Raw genomic sequence first — 23,299 nt, 5'->3', positions numbered from 1 at the left:
GAACGGAACGGAGTGGACCCTTCACGAACCATTCACCAGCAGCTGAGACACGTGTTCGGTGCTTCCGGCGTGATTCATCGCGATGCAGCTGTAGTTGCCACTGTGGCGGCCACGCACCGATTCGATGCTGAGCGTGCTCAGCCGTGGACTTGGCCGGCTGATTAGCACACCGTCGTTCGAGTAGATTTTGTGGCCATCCAGCAGCCACACGATGTCGATCGGAAGATCACCCTTGTTGACGGTGCAGGTCGCCGACACCATGTCCATCGCGAAGACAGCATCTTCACCGAACTCGAACGGCACAATCTGGGGCGACACTGGGAGGAGCAAGGACAGTCAGCGCAGTTGCCATCCTTAGCTTAGGCTCTGGAGACCAAGGCTGGGTGGAGTGGAAAACGTTGGCAGCGGGCACAAAAAGCGATGGCCATATTCACCGTTCACAAACAGAATCGCCGTGTATTCCACCAGGCCAGCTTGGTTCTTCGCGTGGCACGTATAGTTGCCACTGTGTCGATCCCGAACCGAGTCGATGCTGAGCATGCTGATTCGGGCACTTGTCCGACTGACCAGCACCCCATCGTTCGTGTACAGCTTCCGTGGGCTCCCAGCGGAAGTCGGAAAGCTTGCGGTAAACTCCCAGCCAATCTCGATCGGCATGTCCCCCTTGTTCACGGTGCACATGGTCGAGACCATGTCGAACTGATTGATCTGCTCGTCGCCGAACCCGAACGGCACAATTTGGGGAAGAACTGGGAGCAATCAATCAGTCAGTCAACCGATTAGTACCCCACCGCATTCCGCTCGTGCGGTTAAAACACCACGAATATGTTATTTACCACACGCGGTGCCATCGCCTGGCATCCACGTGCCCGTATACCCATCAATCGTAAAATATGCTGCGCACTGCACAGCGTAGGGTTAGAACATTGAACTTACCCATGACTTGCACCTCGAGAGTGCCGCGTGCCGTGTATCCTTCCGAGTTCTTCGCCACACACGTGTACGTGGCCTGGTCCGAGTTGCGTTCTACGTTCTCGATGATCAGCGTGCCGTTCGGGAAAACTTTCTGCTTGCGGTTTATCGGCAGCTGGCGATTGTCACGCTCCCATACGATCGACTCAATCGGATAGCCGGCCACGGGGCAGGTGACGATCAGCGTTTCCCCCGCGACGATAGCCTTCTTTTCCATCGTCCGGACGTATGGCAACCCGTACACGTTCAGCTTGGCCGAATGGTCAGCCACACCGACCTTGCTGCTGGCGATACACTTGTACAGACCACCGTCGTTCGAGTGGATCGACGTAATGTTGAGGTGCGAAACGACGTCCCCGTTCACCGTGACGTACTGACCGACCTGGTACCGTTCGCTGTTCGTAATCTTCTTGCCGTCCAGCTCCCAGCCGATCTCGGGCGTCGGATTACCACCCGCAACACACTTCAGAAACACCGACGGACCGGGATGGCGAGTCTCCTCCGGGAACGCTTCGCGAATGATCGGTGGATCGACTAAAAAGCAAACCGGGCGGGTTGACATCATTGATCATCACGCGGCAGCGGATCTACTTACATCGTCCTCCCAGCTTCAGCTCGGCGCTGGCCTGTGCGCTTTCCTGGTCGTTGCGAATGAAACACTGGTACATGCCCTTGTCTTCCTTTTTCACCGACTCGATGCGCAGCACGGCATCGCTGTGGCCGAGCGATTTGCCGTCCTTCGTCCAGGACACGGTTTTGATCGGATTTCCCGAGAACTTGCACGTGAAGACGGCTGGCCGGCCAAAGTCGACCGTTTGCGTGCGCGGCTCAATCTTTGCGGCCAGCGGTGCAGTGACGGTGAGAACCGTTTCGACGCTCTCGCCTCCGACCGAGTTGTTGACCACGCACAGATACTTTCCCGAATCGTCGACGACTGCATCCTTGATGATCAGCGTACCGGACACTTGCTTCACGCGCTCATCCAGCACGACCGCCTTCTTCTGCTGGGTGCCCTCGATGTACTTGTACCACCTTTTGGGGAAAGAACAGGGAAAAAAGGAAAAGAAACGATCGTTTTAACGAGGCACGTTTACGGCGACAGAACTGGGCCATAGCATTTTCCATAGTCGAAAGAGAAACGAAAAAGAACGAGAAAGCATTGACGAATGAGACTTTTGATATCACAAAAAATTAAAACAAGAGATAGAAAGGAACAGAATGAAAAACGCACGAAAAACGCAATGAAAAACATAAAAGAAACGAAGAAACGCTAAATGAAGGGCACAAAGAAGCTATTGGCATGAGGAAACAGTAAGGTAACTAATAAAACTCAAACAAGCATCAAAACGACTATGGAATATAGCTGACAGCTGAGGTAAAGGAGTGTAGTGGGGAAACATCCGCGGAAGCCTTCGGAAACCCTGAAACCCTTCATCATACAATTACCTGTTGAAGAATGAAAGTAAGACAAGTGTGGCATTCTAGTAAATTTTTGTTAAAAATTCTTATACATTTTCTGATGATCGTGATAATAAAGTTACCACACTACTGAACAAAACGATCACGATCATAAAACGATTACCTGATTTGATGTTGACTATTAATCTATATATTTCATATCAACACTATGTGATTTACTATTTTCCATCCAGCAATGCCGTTCTAATCATTCTTTATCTTACTTTCATTGCTCCATACTTACCCGTCAACGGCGATAAATTTTGTAACATCGGTTATCTTGTATCTTGGGCGATTCTAATACTTTCTGATCTGAAATGTCTATCATTGACCCACAATCCATGTTGTAGCTCTTTTTACAAGGGTTTCAATGCAGGAATTGAATGACTTTTGCTTCAATTACCTAAAGCTGGGCATCGGATACGATTGCCCAAGGCATAAGATGGCAAAATCGTCCGCAGCCCGTACCGTCAAGTCTTGCAAATGGTGTCCAGCAATTTTGGGCGCCACACTACCAATCGGTTCTAACGGGGGGAAACAGACATGTTTTTGCTGACCACAATGCGTTTGTACCAACATTGCCTGAACATTTAGATAGGGTCGTTGTTGTGTAAGCTACCCGCACCCTATCGGAGTGAATTACCTGAACACAGGCACCGGGAAAGATTGGGCCAGACAGAGCAGTGCAAAACTTGCGTTGCTTTGTACTACCATTTCCTGCAACCGGCCGCCGGATATTTTGGGGGCCACGCTACCAACGGGCTCTAAAATTATGTGGATATAAAGTGTTAAGGGAACAAATTGTCGTAAAAATTGCCCTCCATTGTTCTGAACCGCGGAACAGTTGAACAGTGTTGTACCTGGCTCGTGAAGCGTGCGATCGTAACGTAAAGCGAGCATCAGAAGGTTAAACATAAAGCAAACCGAAAGAAAACATGTTCCAGATGAAATAAATATGCCAACGCCAACGAGAAGCAAAGTAATCAAACGACTGAGGTGAGATGGGCACATCGCAAAGGCACAGGGCCTGAACTCAACCTGAAAACGAAGCACAATCAGCAATCACCTGAACGCCGGTGTTGGAAAGGCTTGACCAAGGCAGAGTATGGCAAAGTCCTGGGCATTGCTTACACCCATTTCCTGAAGCCGATCTCCGGAAATTTTTGGGGAAACACTGCCGACAGGCTCTGTGGTGGGAAAGAAGAAAAAGAACAAGAACAGTGTCCAGAATGTTGATAATAGAGTGTCTGGTAATAATTATTCTGGTAATGTGCTTCGAAAATTGGTACCATCCTCGAGTATTGCTCCAATAATCGATTCCGGGTGCTTCAAAAAGAGCGCAATTTTGTCAAACGAGTAGCAGCAAATTTCGGCCATAATTTAGATGATCACCATTAATTCAGACTTTCGATATCGGGTGCCAAAATTGCTCTTGTATGTATGGGTGTATGTTTCACGTGTGCCACGGAAGAGAGGCGAAAGATCGTTCTCCCGTCTTCCGCTTAACGCTTACCTCATGATCGGAACCGGAAACGCCTGCGCCTGGCAGAGCAACGCAAAGCTGCTGTTGGCCGGTTTTTCGAAAATACTTCCCTTCGATTCCGACGAGAACGTTGGCGGTTTGGAACCGACGGGTTCTGTCGAACGGGACCAGAAAGGTGAGTAAATAATGGCTCTGCCCGCCTTCAGTCGAGTACGGAGATCCTCGAACTGAAAGTGGAGAATCAGTTACAAAGTGCGTGGATGTTGGCTATTTTATTACACCTGGAAACAAGTCGACTTCCCTGTTTCTTGCAAATTCAAACTAAATCCATTTCTAAATACTGTCAGAGAAGAAACCGGAGTAAGGACCGCACGAACCTCGTAATCGGCACCGGATACGCTTGCGCCTGGCAAAGTAACGCAAAATCACTACTCTTTGGCCGCCGGAAGATGCTGCCCATCGAATCGGACGAAAACGTGGGAGCTTTCGATCCGATTGGTTCTACAAGCAAAAAAACAATACCTCATTTCACCGTGCCTTATCGACTAGTGATCAGTTTGCCCAAATGTTGAGAATGGTAGAGGAAGAATGCAGGGAGCGCTACCTGGTAACCGGCACCGGAAACGCTTGGGCTTGACAAAACAACGCCACCGTCGAGTGACTCGGCTTGACGAACGTACTACTCTTCGAATCGGTTGAGAACGTTGGCGGTTTCGAACCGATTGGCTCTAGGAGGGAATGCGTACGGAGGTTCTATTACCCGAAACGAGCATGATTAAAAACAGAGCTAACCGAATTGCCTGAATGTCGGAATCTGAACAACCAGTTCCTGATCATACCTGGTGATGGGAACGGGATAGGCCTGAGCTTGACAAAACAGGGCCAGCGTGCGGTTGCTGGCCTCCACGAACGAGCTACTGCGGGCCGACGTGGAAAACGATGGCGCTTTCAGACCAATAGGCTCTGCGAGTTGAATATTTATGGGATCGTTTAAAATCGGCCATCGGCTCAAACCGACACATCAAACACAAATTGCACTGAAGTATGTTGTTTTTAGGGTGTTCTCGTACCTGGTGATTGGAACCGGAAAAGCCTGTGCTTGGCAAAACAGTGCAAACGTGGTGTGACTGGGATACTTGAAAGATCCACTCAGCAGAGCCGATGGAAAGGATGGTGCCTTCAAACCAATCGGTTCTAAACGGAACATAACGGGAATGGATTTTTGAATGGAGTCGCTAGATCTAAACTGAGCTAAGTACAAAACAATATTGCCCCCATGTCTGAATGTTGGTTCAGCGGTTTACCTTGTCACCGGCACGGGAAAGGCCTGTGCCTGACAGAACAGAGCAATGGTTGACGTGCTGGGCAGTTTGAACGAACTACTCAGCGCGGCCGATGGGAACGATGGAGCCTTCAGACCGATCGGTTCTGTAGGGGCGTTTAAGAAGTTGAAAATAGCAAGGAAACCAAACTCCCCACCCAATACAAACTGCCTGAACCTTGTGGGTTTACCTTGTCACCGGAACTGGGAAACCCTGTGCTTGACAGAGCAGAGCCAAACTGGAGGAGCTCGGCTCGACGAATGAGCTCGTCCGGGAAGCGGAAGAAAAACTGGGCGCCTTCGAACCGATCGGTTCTAAATATATCAAAACACATCTTAGTTCACTGTGCTCGCCTGCATCAAAAGTCAAAACAAATTGCCTCGGACAAGGACTACCCATAAAAGTTGGTGGATTACCTGGTGATGGGAACGGGAAAACCTTGTGCCTGACAGAGCAGTGTCAGCGTAGAGCTGGCGGGCTTCTTGTAGGAGCTAGTGCCAGAATCGGACGGGAACGTCGGAGCTTTCGATCCAATCGGTTCTTAAACAACACGAACAATCAAACACCATCACTCTCTCACTCTGTGACCTGAACCTATAGGTACCAGTTCTAAGTATGCCTGAATTTTGGGAACGCTCGGGATTACCTTGTGATGGGAACCGGATAGGCTTGTGCCTGACAAAACAGTGCCACACTAGTGTTGCTCGGTTTCATGAAGGTGAACGTTTTGGAGTCGAACGAAAACGTTGGAGCCTTCGAACCGATCGGCTCTGGAAAACGAATAACGGAACACGGTGTTGGATGCTTTCTGCCCTAACCTAATAGCCAGAATGTTGGGGAAGGGCGAGTAGTGTGTTACCTTGTCACCGGCACCGGGTACGCTTGAGCTTGACAGAAGAGCGCAATGTTCGAGTTGCTTGGCTTAACGAAGTATAGCTTTTTGTAGTCGAAACTGAACGAAGGCGGCTTCGAGCCAATCGGTTCTGAAAGATACACGTTAAAATCAAGCGATCGTCTGGCTCATAGACGAAACAGGCTGTGGCCTTTAATGGTGGGATAGATCCTGACCCTGAGTGCCTTCTTCTAAGTCATCTCCACTTATCTCCAACAGTACCCGGGGTTTTGTGGGAAAACGTACCTGCTAATCGGTACCGGATATGCTTGCGCTTGACAAAATAGTGCCAAACTGGTGCTGCTGGGTTTGTTGTACGTTATGCTCCGAGCATCGGAGGGAAAAGTGGGAGCCTTTGAACCGATCGGTTCTGAAAAGTAAGTCGTTACATTTGCGAGATTGTTACTACCCACTAAGTGTTGGAAGTTGGATACCCTGGCACACGTCCGACGTCAACCCGCTTAAGGAGGAATACACGAGCTGATCACCTACTCCATATCTCTAGAGGGCCCTTTCGACACCTACCTAGTAATAGGCACCGGAAATGCTTGAGCCTGGCAGAAAAGGGCCAAACTGTGGTTGCTTATCTTTGTGTACGATCGACTATTCTCATCCGATGCAAACGTAGGTGCTTTCGATCCGATCGGTTCTACACATAGAAAGAGACATTGGATAAATAAAACGGAACATTTACCGGTACACGGGAACAGGAAAGGCCTGGGCGTTGCACAGCAGTGTAAGCTGCTCCCCGGCATCGGCACGCGAGACAAACAGGGCGGCATCGTTATTAAACGATGGTGCCTTGAATCCGACGGGCTCTAGTGATGTTACGAAAGGGCCAAAGTCTCGTTAACGCCATCCCCGGATGGAAAAGAAATCAACGAATTGCTTGAACCAAGTTGCGAGAGAATACCCCATTGCATATGTGATTCGAACTCGAAGTGTTTACCTATACACTGGAACCGGAAATGCCTGTGCGTTGCACATGAGTGTCACCAGTGTGCCAATCTCCCAGGCGAGGGCAAACTGCGACGCATCGTTATTAAAACTCGGCGGCTTGAAGCCCACAGGTTCTACAGAAAGTGGACATTACAAATTACCGGGGGACAAATGGAAAGCCCGAATGTTCGAATGTACCCTGGTTGGTGGCGCCTACCTAAACACCGGAACTGGGTATGCCTGTGCCTGGCAGAGCAAAGCCACGGTTTGGTTCCGTCGGCTATCAACATAGTTCATGGAGTGCGTAGCGAACGATGGACCCTTACTACCAATCGGTTCTAGAAGAAGACAATCATATGAACTAATTGCGTCTAATAGACCTCTCCTAAAACATTGGGATAGACGTACCGGATGGGCTGCAACTTACTTGAAAATCGGTACCGGGTAAGCCTGTGCTTGACAGAGCAGGGCAACACTCGAGTTAAGGCTGACATCCAGATATGTCATAATGTTTGATCCAAACGACGGAGCCTTGCTACCAATCGGTTCTAGGACGAGGTTACAAAGACACATTTCGTGACTCAGTTAAGAAGCACTAAACACAAAAACAATGCCTCACTGCCGGTTACTAGGGACCCCGCGCGTACACACTTACTTGAAAATCGGAACCGGAAATGCTTGAGCTTGACAGAGCAGCGCAACTGTTCCGTTGACTGCGTTCCGCACGAACGCCATTGCATCGGTCGAAAAGGAGGGAGACTTGCTACCAATGGGTTCTAGATCGGGAAACAAAACATTTTGACACTCATTGCGAAAACCGACACGCAACCAACCGACCGACGTAGTCTACTATGATGAGCTAAGAGAATGGTGGGTAATGGAGGACCTACCTAAACACGGGGGTAGGGTAACCCTGGGCTTGACATAGTAGAGCCACACTACTGTTCGACGGGGCCACCAGGATCGTGATGACCGTAGTAGCAAATGACGGAGCCTTACTTCCAATCGGTTCTACACGAAGAATTCAAGCTGCTTGTATTTATCTATATGAAGCTATGAACCCAAACTACCTGAACACTGGAACAGGGAAGGCCTGCGCCTGACACAGTAAGGCCATGGTGGCATTAGACGGTGCCCGAATCACTGCTATTGCCTCGGACGATACCGACGGAGCCTTACTACCGATGGGTTCTAGGATGATTTGAAAGTCACATCATTGTAGCTAATTGTAAACCATGGCAATTGGTTGTCCCAAATGTTGAGCAAAGACTACCCTGAGAGCTATCGCGAGCTATACCTAAACACCGGAACCGGAAACGCTTGTGCTTGACAGGTCAGGGCGGTGTCGGTCTGTTGTGCCGTTTTAACCGCCACCATGACGGCGTCAGTGGAGAAAGAGGGCGATTTACTACCGATCGGTTCTAGACGGCGAGAAAGCAACGAATGGATCTAAGTGCGTTGAAACCGGAAGAAGCTAACCTGAATGAGGCAACGGGGTACGCCTGGGCCGGGCAGAACAGAACCATGGCGCTGTTTACACGACGTTGCATCCAATTTTTTTTGCTATCCTCCAACAGCACCGGAGGCTTCGCTCCGATTGGTTCTGCAAAGTATGTCCGCTACTATCAAAACAGCCTCTTCCGTCATACACGACGGACATCAAAACAAATCTACTGAATGGGGTAGGCTGCATCAGGACCGCTCCTCTACAAAATTTGTCTCACCTAAAGTTAGGTGCCGGAAACCCTTGAGCGAGGCACAGCAGCGCTAGGTCACTCGATGGGTCGGCAAAAATAGGTTTCTGCGTCAGGGACGGTGTCTTGGGGGCCGTACTCGAGACGGGTTCTATGGAATGTCAAATGCAAATATTTTAACCAAGGGTTAAAGGCAACTCATCAACTAAGCCCTAGAATGTTGGCACAAGGAACCCCTGCATCTCCTGTCTCATTAGCCCTAGAGTCAATCATCATCATTACCTAAAGACGGGCACCGGGAACGACTGTGCCGGACAGAGCATCGTCACGTTGGCGTCCCGTTGGACCAGCAGCTTTCGGCTTTCGTCGCCAGACGTCAGCCTCGGGGCCACACTGCCTACCGGTTCTGAAGAAACGACCGATGGCAAACGTTACCTTAAGCTCAGGAGTTTTCCACAACCAACCAATCAAGTCTAAATGTTGGGATAACGGTCGGGCGGGGGGGGGGGCTTACCGGAAAGCAGGAATCGGAAAGGATTGCGCTGGACAAAGCAGCGTGATGTTGCCGGCGGAGCGTTCCAGTTGCACTCGCATCGCATCCCCGGACGTAAGGCGTGGCGCAACACTACCGATCGGTTCTGGTGGGGAATTGTCAAAACGTATCCTCTATTAGGACCCACACGGGAATAGTAGCATCGAACCGATTGCAGTGCGTAGAAGAACGCCGTGTTTTGAAATGTGGCCCAAAGCTGGGCTCTAAAGGGCTCTAAATGATCTGTGGTCTGAAGTGACACCGGAGAAGCTCACCTAAACGAAGGCACCGGGAACGATTGCGCCGGGCAGAGCAAAGTGATGTTGTGCGAGAGCCTGATGTCCACGTTACGACTTTTATCTCCGGTCGTCAGGCGTGGCGCAACGCTAGCGAGTGGCTCTAGACGACAAACGAAAACCCCAGATTAATGGCACGCGTCGCGGGAGGGGGTGCTTCATTTTTCATGGATCATACGGTATAGGGTATCACTGGAGTCGCATGCCACGGGGGCCGTCTTACGCGAAGGGGCAAAGAATGGAGTAGAGCTATGGAGTAACGCGCGGCAGTAACTTTACCTAAACACAGCGATCGGATAGCCCTGAGCGGAGCAGAGCAAAGCGATCGTATTTCTACGTCTTCCTTCTGCCGTGATGATCTTAGACGCGGAGGCTAGCTTGGGAGCCACTCTACCAAGTGGTTCTATGAAGTAAAATGAAAAACGAAGAACGCAACATCCTTCATAAGTAGGTCTGATTGCTGGCCCACCGGGTGCTTCGTATGTGCCCAGGAAAGGTGCAATGTTAGTTGTGATCGAGCCACCGAAACCACCAGAAAGTGCATAAAGGTTCCTGACACTCCGGAACGGAAGGCAGGACTATCTCTAAGGTCGTGAGGCGTCCATAGCGAACGAATGCACAGTGTGACACCATGCAGCACCAGTCACAAATTAGGGGGTTAGTATCTCACACAGGACACACAAACTCGACACCCAACGATCCCCAAACCAAATCCTAGTCCACGATTGTTTTCTCCGAGGCCAAGCTCCTGGTGGTTCTTCCGATATTTTAGTACCTCTTCCACCATCGTGTCTATCAGTCAAACGGGCACGAGACACCCGGACGTTTGCAGCGTTTACGTTCTTCTACACGCAACACAGGGTACCCTATCCCAACATTCAGGCAATTTGTTTTGATTTCGTTGTTAAGATTAGTGGGCGACCAAATAAGCGGACACCGGGCATGTTCTTTTTGCCATTCCAATGCGCGTCGCTTATTTGGCCGCAGTGCCATCGGTGTCATAAAAGTAAGCTAAACCATGCATCTATCCGTTTCGAATATTAACTACGACCTTCTGAAGCCCTTCTTTAATTCTTTTATCGTTTTCGTGTAGACACATTTTAATAGAAACGAGAAACGATTGATTTATCGAGATGATGAGCCAAAACAATTGTTTACATTAAAGAAAAACTCAACGTGTAGTTATTCGAAACGTGATTGCAGCAATTCCACGTGAAATAGGCAAGTAAACGGAACAAGTTAAAACGCTACAAAATTACATCATTTCAGTATCGTTTGGCAATCAACAAAATGATCAACTATTATCTCAACAGCACAGCGTAAATGTATTGCAAAACAAAATCATCATCACGTTTAACAGAAAAAGATGCAACCAAATTTGAGTGCTGTAGCCTGCGGCAGTTTGCGATGGAGTGGAACACGATGGAATTCAGGTTAGTTACTTTTATGACCGATGAGATTTAGAGCAAGTGATTGGAAGCATGATTTCGACAGGACGAACCGAACCGGACACAAAGATTAAAACCACAAAGGACATCATTAGTCAACGAACGCGCTCAAGTCAAGTTCCAAACACTTACAGAATGAGCCATCACTTCGTTCCCACCCGCGGCACGCGTATCTGCAATCAATGTAAAGCATCCAGGTAATCGGTCAGAGTGTTAGCGAAAGAGAATGTTTAAATTTGTTTAAATTGACAGGAGCAACCGTTAAAACAGCACGGAAATGGCCATTATGCTGCTTTTTAAGCGAGGGGTTCATTACTACTTCAAACTGCTGTGGGCCAATCCGTCACTTGCATCCGTCGCGTGGTGGTGCAACGATTAAAACATGATCGTATCTTTCGCTACCGTTTTTGTGCTCCATTTGCGTAGGGTAATCCGACACCGTGTTAAAGGAGAGGGAGTCTGGTGTACATTACGGAGAGGGAGTCTGGTGAGCATACAAGCACCCACGCAAGGGTGTCCTCGCACCGGAGCCAAGTGGTGGCTAAGTGGGTGATAAAACGCATGTGAATCGTGATGATCGTCGAGATGGGATGAGTCTTTTACCCGTGGGTTAATGAGTGCTCGGGTTTATGGGAATGCTTTACATCGAATGCGATACCGCCACAAGTCGGCTCATCGGAGCAACCGGAGGACCGGATCCTACCGAATACGTGCCATCCACTACAGTCGTGCCTTGCATACGTAGATCGGAGCCGTGGTCCCTATCGATTGCTCCTCCGGACCGGACAAGTTTCGATCGTGGCGTGGTGCGAAGGTAACGAAGTGATGCTGCGGCAGACACTACTCCGGGAGGTAGTGCTGCAGGTGACTCAAATTACCTGTGATCACCAGTCGTCCCTTGGTGGCCGATAGTCGCGTTTCGCCCGTCAATCGGTGCTTCGTCCGGCACTGGTAGCTCTTGTAGCCATCCTCCGGACCAACCTCACGGATATGCAGCTCTCCCGACGGTAGAACCATGTACTTGCCGTCTGCCGGTGTCGGTGGGTCGCGGTGAAAGATAAGGAAAAAATATATTAGAAACTTCCACCCCGATTGGAGCCCCTTCCCAGAACTACTCAGGCATGCACAGTCCCGCTAATCATCCGACAAAACGTGGTGTCAAAAGCGGGGCCCTTTCACAGACAACCTTTCCTGTCGCTACAAATTAAGAAATCGTGGCCCAAAACAAACCAGCAAATGAAACGCATTCTAGGCATCTCCGACACGCAACCCTTCGGTGGCTCACAGGGCATCTAGATAATATGCTGTCCACAAAGATAAAGGCAGCGTGTTGTTGATCTGATATGGCCCCGCGTTATTTGACACCATCGTTTTATTGGATGGCGGCCTTTCCCCAATGTCGAGCTTCCGCCCCGGGGGTTCCCCGCTAAGATCGGCGTGCATTCGTGCGCTGGCGACGTGAAGACAATCAACAACGGTGAAGACACCGCGCCCCGGGCAAGGAAATGCCGCTGGTCAAGTTTGACTGTAATTTCAGCCGACATTGCTTAATAACGGCGTACGCATTACCATCACATTATAGACCGCCGGGGACGGGACTTCCTTCCCGGGAGGTGTCCCCTCCGAAGCGGTGTCTTCTTCGCGGTCTTCTGCCTCAGCCGTGCTATTGTGTTTGGTGGCCGCCGCCGTATGCAAATGGCCCGGAATTGTCGAGCCAGAACACGCACCTTCTCTTAACGGCCGGTTCCCTCGGGAACTGCGGAACTATGGTCGAAGAAGCTAATGAGTTTTGTTTCGGCTTCAGTGATTCTATGGGGCGGAACATACGATAATTATAACTGCCTTGAGCAAAATAGTGGCCGACGGAGATGTCTCGGAACAGATTATCTCACCATTCGAGACTGTTATGTGATTATATGAATTTAAAATCTATTTTTTATAAACTGAATTATTTATAAAGGTTATTTTGACATGTTAATGCTGGAACAATTAATAAAATAAACATCATTATCTATCAGTGTTTTGTTTAATTATTCTTGCCACAGGACTTTAGCTGAATCAAAGCTTGAAAGGTATACCATTTGTGAGTAGAACATTTCATCATTAGCTTCAACTCCAACACAGCGAATCGAATCAAAAGTGATCCTTAAACGGCGCGTAGTCCCCGGTTCTCTAATATTGATTCGATTCGGAGCGACATGAGAGGCCCCTACAAATGCTAATCTCCAATCGAAATTCATTTAAGGCAAATTCTCGAAAAACTGTTCACACATTCTCCAAAAACCCCGCTATGTCCCTGGTCGAGATTGAGGTTTGTTGTTGCAGTGGAAAGTAGCGCATGGTTCCGTACTCCGTACTCACATCTCGTAACTAACAGTTTGCTGTTTGTAAACAGTGGGCGCGATACGTTCCGGCGGCCCGGGATATATTTTCACCGGTCGACCTGCTCCGCCCCAGTTTCAGGGGGCAGGCGAATAGTTTTGAAACTCGCCGAGGTCTCGCGTAGGTTGAGTGCAGACGCGCGCGGCGCGAGTCGAGACGTTATTTATTTTGCTTCTATTTGTGCACCGAGGGTGGCCAGCGTTCAATGAACTGCACTGCCGGCACGGCAACCGGCGCACTGGAGCCGGGATGGCCAAAACCACCACCACGCTCGTAGCACGTGCTTTTACGTGTGCATGCAACGGACGGACCGTGTGTCCAGACGGAAGGAGGTCCCGCACCGAGTACGAACGCGACCCGAATCGCAAACGCCAAAAGGGAGTAGATAAGCAGACCGTGTCTGTAGTGAGGCGGAGCGCTCCGTGTCGATCCTAGCGCCACTTCCGTCCCGGCGAGATCGCCGTACACACGCCACACTTAACCTAGTAGCTAGTAGTAGTGTGACCCACAACCTGTTGCCTGCTGCTCGTGCCGGGACCATGGCAACCTTCCGTCGTCGGGGCGAAAAACACGGTCGGTCCATCAGGATCCTCTCTCCTCTGGGGCGGCGGTGTGTTCGTTCCTTGCATTGGGACCGAAGCGGACCAGCGCAGGACATGCGCACTCGGGCCACTTTTACGCGCGAAAATCGCACTCCGAAGACCTCCCTCACCAGTAAACGGGTAAAACCCGGACGCAGGTGGAACAATCGGTTTTATGAATGGGGCCGCGTTGTATATAAACAGAGCGGTGTAAACAAGGCGCTTCCAGTGTGTTGGGGCGAAGGGGGTTTTGGGGTGGCTTCCAGTGTTTTGGCTCAAAAGCGCTTCCAGCTGTCAAACTGTTCGCGGTCACGCGACTTCCGTAGCGCGACAGGACGATGTTGCCCGTTTCTGCAACCTTTTCGCACACTTTTTGCAACACTTTTACTTTTCTTGCGCCAACCACGGGAAACGGGTTGTAATCGTGGGGACAATTTATGCAGATAATGATAAAAAAAGAGCCGGATGCGAAAGCATCACCACAAAGCATCAAGATCTTAATCATTCGTGTCAATAATTCGGGTAGTGACAAAGCACACTAAACCTATGAGAAATTTGAATTATTTAACGGTCACTTTCTACTCTCGCTGCGGCCGCATCAACCCGTTTCGATTTCTAACTGCCAACGCGTTGGTGGCACCCAAAGTCGGCGACAGCATTTGACGGAGACCCATAAATTATTGTCTTCCGCTTTGGTTCCATTTGGTGGGGCGGCTTCGAAAAATGTGCTATCGCCATTTTCCGCTCGCGGTCTTCGCGAATTATGTTGCTCGGCTCGAGGGAGAGTCCGGACAGCTTCCAGCTTCTGCATCACATCTGTTCACCAAATGTTGTGAACGGAACAGCGAAATGAAACAGGCGCGCCGGCTCGGTCAATGTGGCGACTGTTTTCAACTCGTTCCCGTCTTTTTTTTTCCACTTGCACGAGCAACATTCTCCAACGTAGGTTGGCACGGTAGGTAGGTGTCCGGTTGGGTGCCCGCTAAAAGCTAACTTGGCGACAGCACACAGCTGCGATGATTGCGTAGATTGAATAAATGAGGCCATCAGTGGGCAAGACATCCAACACCGGACACGAGAACCACAAGATCCTAGGTTGTTTATGTTTCCAGAACCCGGCCGAGCCGTCGGAAGAACGCCAGACCAGGGGCGTGCATTACGCCGGCCGTTTCAACGCGCTGGGATGCAGAAGCACTACCCAGAAGTTTAGTTTGTGGTTTCAGATTACGAAACCAGTGCGAAGGAAGGCGCACCTGCCGCCGTATATGACCTCGCGCGCCGCGCCATCTGTCTCGCGACGAGCTCCGCGCGGTGTGTTTCAGTTTTTCGATTTCATTTTGATATTTGCCCCATAAATTCACGGCCGTAGAATAAATGAATTTCGATTGGAGTGTCTTAAAAGCTAACTACGCTAACACTAGTGTGGGAAGGAGGATCACGGGGATAAGGTAGGCCGTGAGGCCCGTGGAAGTTTGTGGATCGGGAACTGCGGAACATCGAACTGAACGCAAGAAGAACTTAAGAATCGTATCGAAAGAAAACAGGGGGAAAACGGCAAGTTGGGAGAAATGAAGATCGCAGCACAGAAAAGAATAAAACGGGGGGAAACAAAGCACCAATCGGCCAATCCGTAGCAAATCACCCGAACCCTAGCCTATCAGTCAGAGAGTCAGATGGGTCAGCGTCTTCGAAATTAACTAAAAAGCATCCTGTTCAAAAGATCGACCGAGAGAAATGGAGTGGAACCCGAAGGCTGGAGTTGGTGGCCCAAGAGTAACGGGGTTTACCGAACAGATCGTCCTTCTTGAAGCTCGTGCCATCGGTGGCCGCCCACTCGACGATCTCGACGTGATCGGCGACGAACGACGGTATCTGGCACTTGAACAGGGCCGTATTGCCGCGAATCACAAACACATCGTACACCTGGGCCTCGTAGTATTGGTTAACCACTGGAAGGGATCGGGGCAAGTTTGGCAAGCGTTGATCAGTCATCCCGTTCGGTGGCCTCTGCGTCTAACCTCTAATCTTAAGCTCTAACCAAAGTACTAAGCGAGGTGAGGAACACGGAAGGACTTGTTGGTCGCCACCCTACTACTACCGGTCGTGTCGTTCATTTCAATCTCCGACCCATCGTCGGCGACCCAGGCCGTCACGCTGATAAAATCCGCTATGAACGACGGTATGAGACACTTCAGGATGGCCGCATTTCCGTTCAGGACGTACTCGTCGATGACGCGCGTTTTGTAGAACTGATGGATGACTACGGGACGTAATGTGAAAGGGAAACCGCGGTCAACCGGGAAACCTATTGCCAACCTCGCTTTTGGGGGAAATAAATCATGTAATGAGCGCAGGGAGGAAGAGGAACACTGTCAACGGGGCCCGGGCGAATTACCAAAGTGACCGTCCGTAATGTGGTGATACTCTTCACCGTCGTCCGCCAACCATGCGTCGACGAACACGAAATCGGCAATGTACGACGGGATCAGACACTTCAGGATGGCCGCGTTCCCGTTCAGCACAAACTCATCGGTCAGCCTCGTTTGGTAGTACTGATGGACGACTAGTGAACGTGAATTCGGAGGGGGACGATAGAATAGTGCTTAAGCAAGAAGCATAACAGAGTAAACTAAAAGGAGGATCAATTCGTCCGTTCGAAATGCGTCCAAGGAGGGAAGTAGAGAGGACACCCCTATCAACGCAACCAACCCGTGTCGTCGCTGTCCATCGTGATGGTCTGATCGTCAACATCCCACGAATCGATCGATAGGAAGTCCTGCAGAAAGGACGGCACCAAGCACTTCAGGATGGCCGTGTTTTTGACCAGCACAAACTCATCGTTCACGCGTATCTGATAGTTCTGCTGCACAACTGAATTGGCGGGGACGGTACAAACAATGCAAATTAAAAGGCTTAAAGTAAAGTTGGAAAGGGTATCTCAAAGCGGCACAAGGACAAATGGTCGGTGGTCTCATGATTTTCACCGTCACGCTCGGTATCGCCCGGATAGTACTCGGTTCCGTCGGAATCGGACCACACGTCGACCGCAACGAAGTCGGCAACGAAAGACGGGATCTCGCACTTCATGATGGCCGAGTTGCCCCGTATGACGTACTCGTTATCCGCTTCCGCTTCGTAGCTTTGAATTACAACTGGAGACCAGAACGAAGGAAGGTGGTTCAATCATGGCAAGACAAGAGAGACCCTCGAGACAAACTAATTGCAATGGGGAAACACACGGTGTACGGAACGAAAAGGAACAGCCGGATTGGGACAGTGACAAATCGGGATGTATCTATCATATTGTTCTCCTAGCTAACCCGAGTCGTCCGGGTTGCTCCTAAGGCTATACTCGTCGCCGTCCCCGTTGATCCACGCATCGATCGTGACAAAGTCCGCAATGAACGATGGGATTTTACACTTCAGTATCGCCGAGTTACCACGAATGATGTACTCGTTTTCGGCCTCCGTCAGATAGAACTGATTTACGACTGGTTTCGGTGGCAGGGTCGAAAAATGGAAGAAAAACCAAAGAACCACGGTAAGGTAAACAGACTACGCCAAATAGGGATCGGATAGAGGGAACGGTGTCGGTAACAGAGGTGGCCATTTGCAACAACCGTCGTCTTGCTCGCCCGCCCGGTATTCCTGGCCGTCACTGTCAATCCACGCTTCCACGAACACGAAGTCGGCAATGAACGACGGCACCTTGCACTTCAGGATGGCCGCATTCCCTCGGATAACGTACTCGTTTTCACCGTCCGTCTGGTAGAACTGGTTAACCACTGCGTGCGTGCAAATTTCGATCGACGAGGAAGGTAAAACGGAAGGCAGAAAGAAATGAGGAGCATAATTTAGGGAAAATCTGAAGCCAGCGCCAGAGACCAGGAAGTGGGGAAACTTAGAGGCTGCCTTAAAGCTACTCCTTAGGGGGGCATTCGCACCGTTACGATCGTCGTCGTCACCGTGATAATGGTACTCATTCCCGTCACTATCTAGCCACGTTTCGACGTGCACGAAATCGGCGATGAACGACGGAATTTTGCACTTCAGGATGGCCGAATTTCCGCGAATGATGTACTCATCCTCGGACCCCGTTTGGTAGTACTGATTAACGACTGAAAGCGACCCGGGGACGAAAGAAAGAATAAAATATCTCGTGGGAATCGTTGCCAAAATAAGTAGAAAAGAATCCATGGGACGCGACGCGGGTTTGTGTGATTGGGGAAGCAGGGATTTATGGGGACCAGCGGATCGCTTCGTGCGGTATGTTGAAATCTCATTCTGCGGTTCTCTAACCGTAACTCTCAGACTGCTCGAGTTCGTTGCCTTCCTCATCGATCCAGGACTCGACGCGGACAAAATCGGACACAAACGAAGGGATGGAACACTTGAGAATGCCCGAGTTGCCCCGTATCACGTACTCGGTGAGGATCTCCGGCTGATAGTGCTGGTTGATGACTGAAGACAGGGAAACGATAGAAAATCGCACAAGAAATGAAAGTAAAGCTTAACCGAAAGGTAAATTTTAAACCAAATGGGACCGCACTTGAAGGGAGTCGGTAAGGAGTTGAGAGGCCTCCGACGACCGCAAGCGGCGTCAGTACCGTAACTTTCTGACGGAATTTCATTGTTCTCCTCGTCAATCCACGCCTCGACACGCACGAAGTCGGCCACGAATGACGGAATCGAGCACTTCAGGATGGCGGAGTTGCCCCGGATCACGTACTCCATCAGAATGTCGGTGCCGTAATGCTGATTAATCACTGCCAAAAAGGAAAGCGCACCGCGAGATGTTTACCGAGACAGCCTCCAAGGAGTTCATACCGAGCACGACGCCAGTAGGGGAAATCATAGACAAACCAAGCAAAATGTAAAACGAACACTGACGATGGACCAACAGGGAACAGGAACAGGGTGGCGGGATGGTTGTCGCTATGAAGGATGAAAGCTCCTGTACCGGTGTCGAAGGTGGACGCATTGTAGACGATACCGTCGCTTCCGATCCACGACTCTACCTTCACAAAGTCCGTCACAAAGCTCGGAATGTTGCACTTCAGGACGGCCGTATTACCCCTAATGACGTACTCGGACACTACCTCAGCCTCGTAGTACTGATTGACGACTAATGGGGCAAAAGTTTGGGCAACAAGTTAGACGAACCAAAGAAAGGATAATAATTTGATGGCAAACATTTGAAGGATCCGTTCGGAAAGGACAGCTTTTGGGGCACTACCGAGAGGTCGCGAAACGAACCAATTTCCAAATCATGTCCCCCGTCAACCCGGCTACGGTTACGGTCCAGCTGGTGGTACACATTGCCGGCGTCATCGGTCCACGACACCACCCCGACAAAATCGGCCACAAACGACGGGATGGAGCACTTGAGGATGGCCGAATTCCCGCGAATAACGTACGCATTGTTTACCTCCGAGTCGTAGTACTGCTGCACGACTGCGTTTGGGAAAGACCCGAGACCAAAGGAGGAAAATAAGGAAGCATGCCAAAAATCCCTAGGACTTTGCGGAAGGATTTCAGGAGGAACCCGGGGCGCCACGAAACAAACCCACGGTGACAAAAGACACGGTGGAGTTCGAGTAAAAGCTATCGTTCGTGTCCGTATGCCACGAGACGATCTTTACGAAGTCGGCCACATACGACGGTATCTGACACTTTATCAAAACTGCATTCCCGCGGATCGCGTACTCCTTGTTAACGTCCACGTCGTAGTACTGTGCGATCACTGATGGGTGAAAGAGATCGAGTCCCAATTAGAGCAACCGACGATCAATACCGCGCGCCCATCGAAGGGTGCGGCATCTGATGATTCACAACAGCGAACACGACGACGCTGGCGTCGTCTATCTACAATCTTGACGGGATGATTCATCTCGCACCAACTGCCTTCTGAATGTTCGTGCCTTCTGACGAAAAAGGTCTATTCCAACGAAATGAGTAACGGGGGACAAGTAAAACTCAAAATCCGAATCCGGGATTCGATGGTGGATACCGACGAAGGAACGGGAATGGAAACCTAAACATCCTAATCCGAGTGCCGCGCGAACTACCGTAAGAATCGGCCGAGTAAACGTGGCTATCGTCCTCCTGCTGGTCACCGCTGGTCCACGAAACTACATCAACAAAATCCGCCACGAACGATGGTATCAGACACTTGAAGATGGCCGAGTTGCCCAGGATGACGTGCTCCTTGTTGACGTCGACTTCGTAGTACTGAGACACGACTGATGGGGTGCGGGGCCCCAAGACACAACGCGGGCGAGGGTGAAGAAAAGGCGTACAGATTTTACAACCAGAGTACCGAAAAACAAACCGAAATCCTATCGAGAACCCTAACCCATCGAGCACCTCGTGAGCCACCAACCGGCATCTTGCGAATTGGCCCTTGTTTTTGCGAGTTTTGCAGAAAACATTCTCCTGAAAAGGTAGCCGTCAGCATGAATGTGAAAATAAGCGGTTCGAAACATCTGCCAGCCGAGGATCTCCGGATGACGGTGCGTGTTCCGAGTATCCCCCCGTTTCGAAGGGTTGCACACCCAGTGGATGGGGTAATTAATCCGCTTGTTATCCTTATCATCACGTAGACGGAAGAACACTCTTTGTGATACACATTTTCTGCTGGTTGTTTGAAGGCCACCGATCTATACTCCATCGCTAGGAATTGCACTTTACACCCTTTGGCCCTCTCAGACACTCGTCGGCCTTTAAGAGGGCAACTTCTATCGTATCACTTTTCTTTCTTCCACATCGCGATCTTCTAGTTGGTAAGTGATTACCTCTTAGACAATGCTGCCACCTTGCCACATAATCACCAGAGAACTTCAATCTCATCTCCGGATTCCTTCGCTGCATTCTGCTTTAAGCTCATTCATATTCCATCAACGTAGGCCTCTGCTTCCCGCAGCTGCACGCACTTCACCGTGGCGAGACGCATGTTCCGCTTCAAACGGTCGTCCGCTTCACTTCCTCGGCGCATTCCGGAGCACCCACACACGCGCACGTTCCATTCTGGTGATCTTCTTTTCATTTGCTTCTTATGTGAAAATGAAGGACTTCGCTTCACACGTTTTCGGCTTCACTGCACCTCCCGCTTCGGCCTTTTCTGGGGCCCACAACGCATCGGTCACAGTACACCCTTAGAGAACCATCTGTACTGGCCCCGCAGGCACACGGAAGGGCACGCAAAACAAATCCGAAACACTTGGCAGTGGGACGATCAATCTGTCGATCAGCATTATCCTTGCTGCGTGTGTAGCTGTGGACGGCTTCGACGGCCAACTACGATCCTTGTGGCTTGGCAGATGTTTCGTCGATTTTCACATTCAGCCAGCAGCGCCAAAATAGAGCTACTTACCGGCCCGTACGTTGACATCGCGCGAGATCACCGATCCGAACTGGTTTTTGGCCATACAGGCGTAGACCTGGGCGTGCACCTCCTGCCGGTAGTCCTCGGCACGGAACGGCGGAAACACGAGGTTTCCGTTCTGCAGAATCTGCCGCAGTCCGGGCACGTCACCGACCGCCGTTCCGTCGCTACGGATCCAGATCATTTCCGGGGGCGGATTGCCGGTAGCGCTGCACTCGACGACGGCACCGGTCGAATTAGAAAAGTCGATGCGGTTGGTCGGTTCCTTCAGAAAGACGGGGCCTTTCGAGTCATCCACCTTGCCGGCTGCCGATACTCCTGTGGAATAAATCATATACATTTTGTGAATTGCTGTACGAAAAAATATTTAACTGGCGCACACTGGCGGACAATCGATCCGGAGATCGGTGTTCGATTGTGCATTTTACAGAGGGTGCTAAAAATAATCCGTAGTCTCCATCTGTTCGAACATAGTACGCCGTGAACGCCGAACATGAGCTAAAACAATCACCAATTTCATCAATTACGATCAGAATCGTGTGAATTGGTGGCCCTCGACAATCCAGACCAGAAGCTGCGGCTGATGCCGTTGCAAAAAGAGAAGAAAAAAAAACTGGAACACTACTCACCATTGAGACAATTGAATCCACTTAATAGGCAGAATAACGCGATTGCGAGTGCCGCTTCGCGTCCCATCACCATCTTTGCGGATGCTTCTTTCACGTGCAGATGTTTTTCCTTTTCGGCGGATTTAGTTTCTTTCGGTCGCTTCAAAAGAGCGTAGAGCACACACACGGTAATCTGGTAACCACTGGAACGCACTTTTACAAACACAGTCCCTGGAGTCCCTGGAGACAGCCGCTGTCGCTCGTCCAAAGGACCAAACGGGCGGCGACCACCGGATACACTTCGCTTCGGCGGCGAAGGATACGCCTGAAAATGAGCGACACCCGCCGCGGCAGAGAGAAAGAGAGGGAGGCGTGAGCGACGCAAGGAAGAAAATCTAATCGATACGCAGGACATTCAGGAACAAAGCGGAGCACCGTAACGCCACAAATGCGAATTCCGAATCCGTGCGTCCAAACATGGAACCGAAATCATCATTTTCCCCACATTTAGCGTGCACCGCGGGTGCGTTTGAAGGAAAATTTTCACACACGCCTGCGACGCGACGGCAAATGGTTGGAAAATGGAACGGGGCAGGAAAAAAGGATGTGCTCGGTTCTCGGCGCTCCGGTGGCGCTCCTTGTTGGCTTTCAGCGTACCTCGGCCTAGCAGTCGGTAGTCGGTTCACAGCGCACCGGATGGCAAATGTTTCGGATCACAAAAGAACGCCCGGATATTCTGTGGAAATTTTCGCACGAAGATACGATAAAAACCTCGCGAACCCTTAACCCTTCGACGGACTTATTTACTCTGCGCGATGCTCGAAGCTGTCAAAATCGCAGCAAAGCAAAACTGGGCGACCACATGCAGTGAAAATAAACGATCGGACATTTCAGACGTTAGCAGACGCTTCGTTTACACTCAGAGGATAATGTAAGTTCTTATTTGCTGGTACCGCAGCAAATCTTCGATTTCTGTTTTCTCGGACCAAAAACACGTTTCACACGCGGCTTTATATTTTAAATCTGCCACACGAAGCGTAAACGATCTGACGCTTATGCGCTCCGATTTACGGTTCATGTGGCTCCCTAGTGCGATGCTCGAAGCTGTCAAAATAGCAAAGCAAAATTTGTTCCAGTCCCTGGAAATTACGTGGCCCAAAAACAATAGTGGCCCAAAAGTTGTTGCACTGCAGATCTAGGAAATCTGAGCAAACGAGCATTAAAATCTGTCCAATTAATATCTTTCCAATTTTATCTGTGCGCGTTCCTCTTCACAGCTCTTCTTTAGTTTTTCATAGGAAAAGTCTT

General features: G+C 50.2%; 1 protein-coding gene across 1 annotated transcript in view; it reads right to left on the bottom strand.

Moving 5' to 3' along the window:
* Positions 1-22,085, bottom strand: part of LOC131206827 (cell adhesion molecule Dscam2) — a 43,195-nt gene extending 21,110 nt beyond the window's left edge. The window contains exons 1-7 of the mRNA XM_058199453.1: positions 22,013-22,085; positions 21,372-21,701; positions 16,709-16,870; positions 11,915-12,064; positions 9,868-9,991; positions 1,568-2,004; positions 937-1,506 (exon numbers count right to left, since the gene is read on the bottom strand). Coding sequence (XP_058055436.1) covers positions 937-1,506; positions 1,568-2,004; positions 9,868-9,991; positions 11,915-12,064; positions 16,709-16,870; positions 21,372-21,701; positions 22,013-22,085 — 1,846 coding nt within the window. The remainder of the gene's footprint in view (positions 1-936; positions 1,507-1,567; positions 2,005-9,867; positions 9,992-11,914; positions 12,065-16,708; positions 16,871-21,371; positions 21,702-22,012) is intronic.
* Positions 22,086-23,299: the final 1,214 nt, after the last annotated feature.

Source organism: Anopheles bellator, chromosome 1 (assembly GCF_943735745.2).
Source record: "Anopheles bellator chromosome 1, idAnoBellAS_SP24_06.2, whole genome shotgun sequence".
Taxonomy (NCBI): Eukaryota; Metazoa; Arthropoda; class Insecta; order Diptera; family Culicidae; genus Anopheles; species Anopheles bellator.
This window is presented reverse-complemented; position numbering and strand designations above follow the sequence as displayed.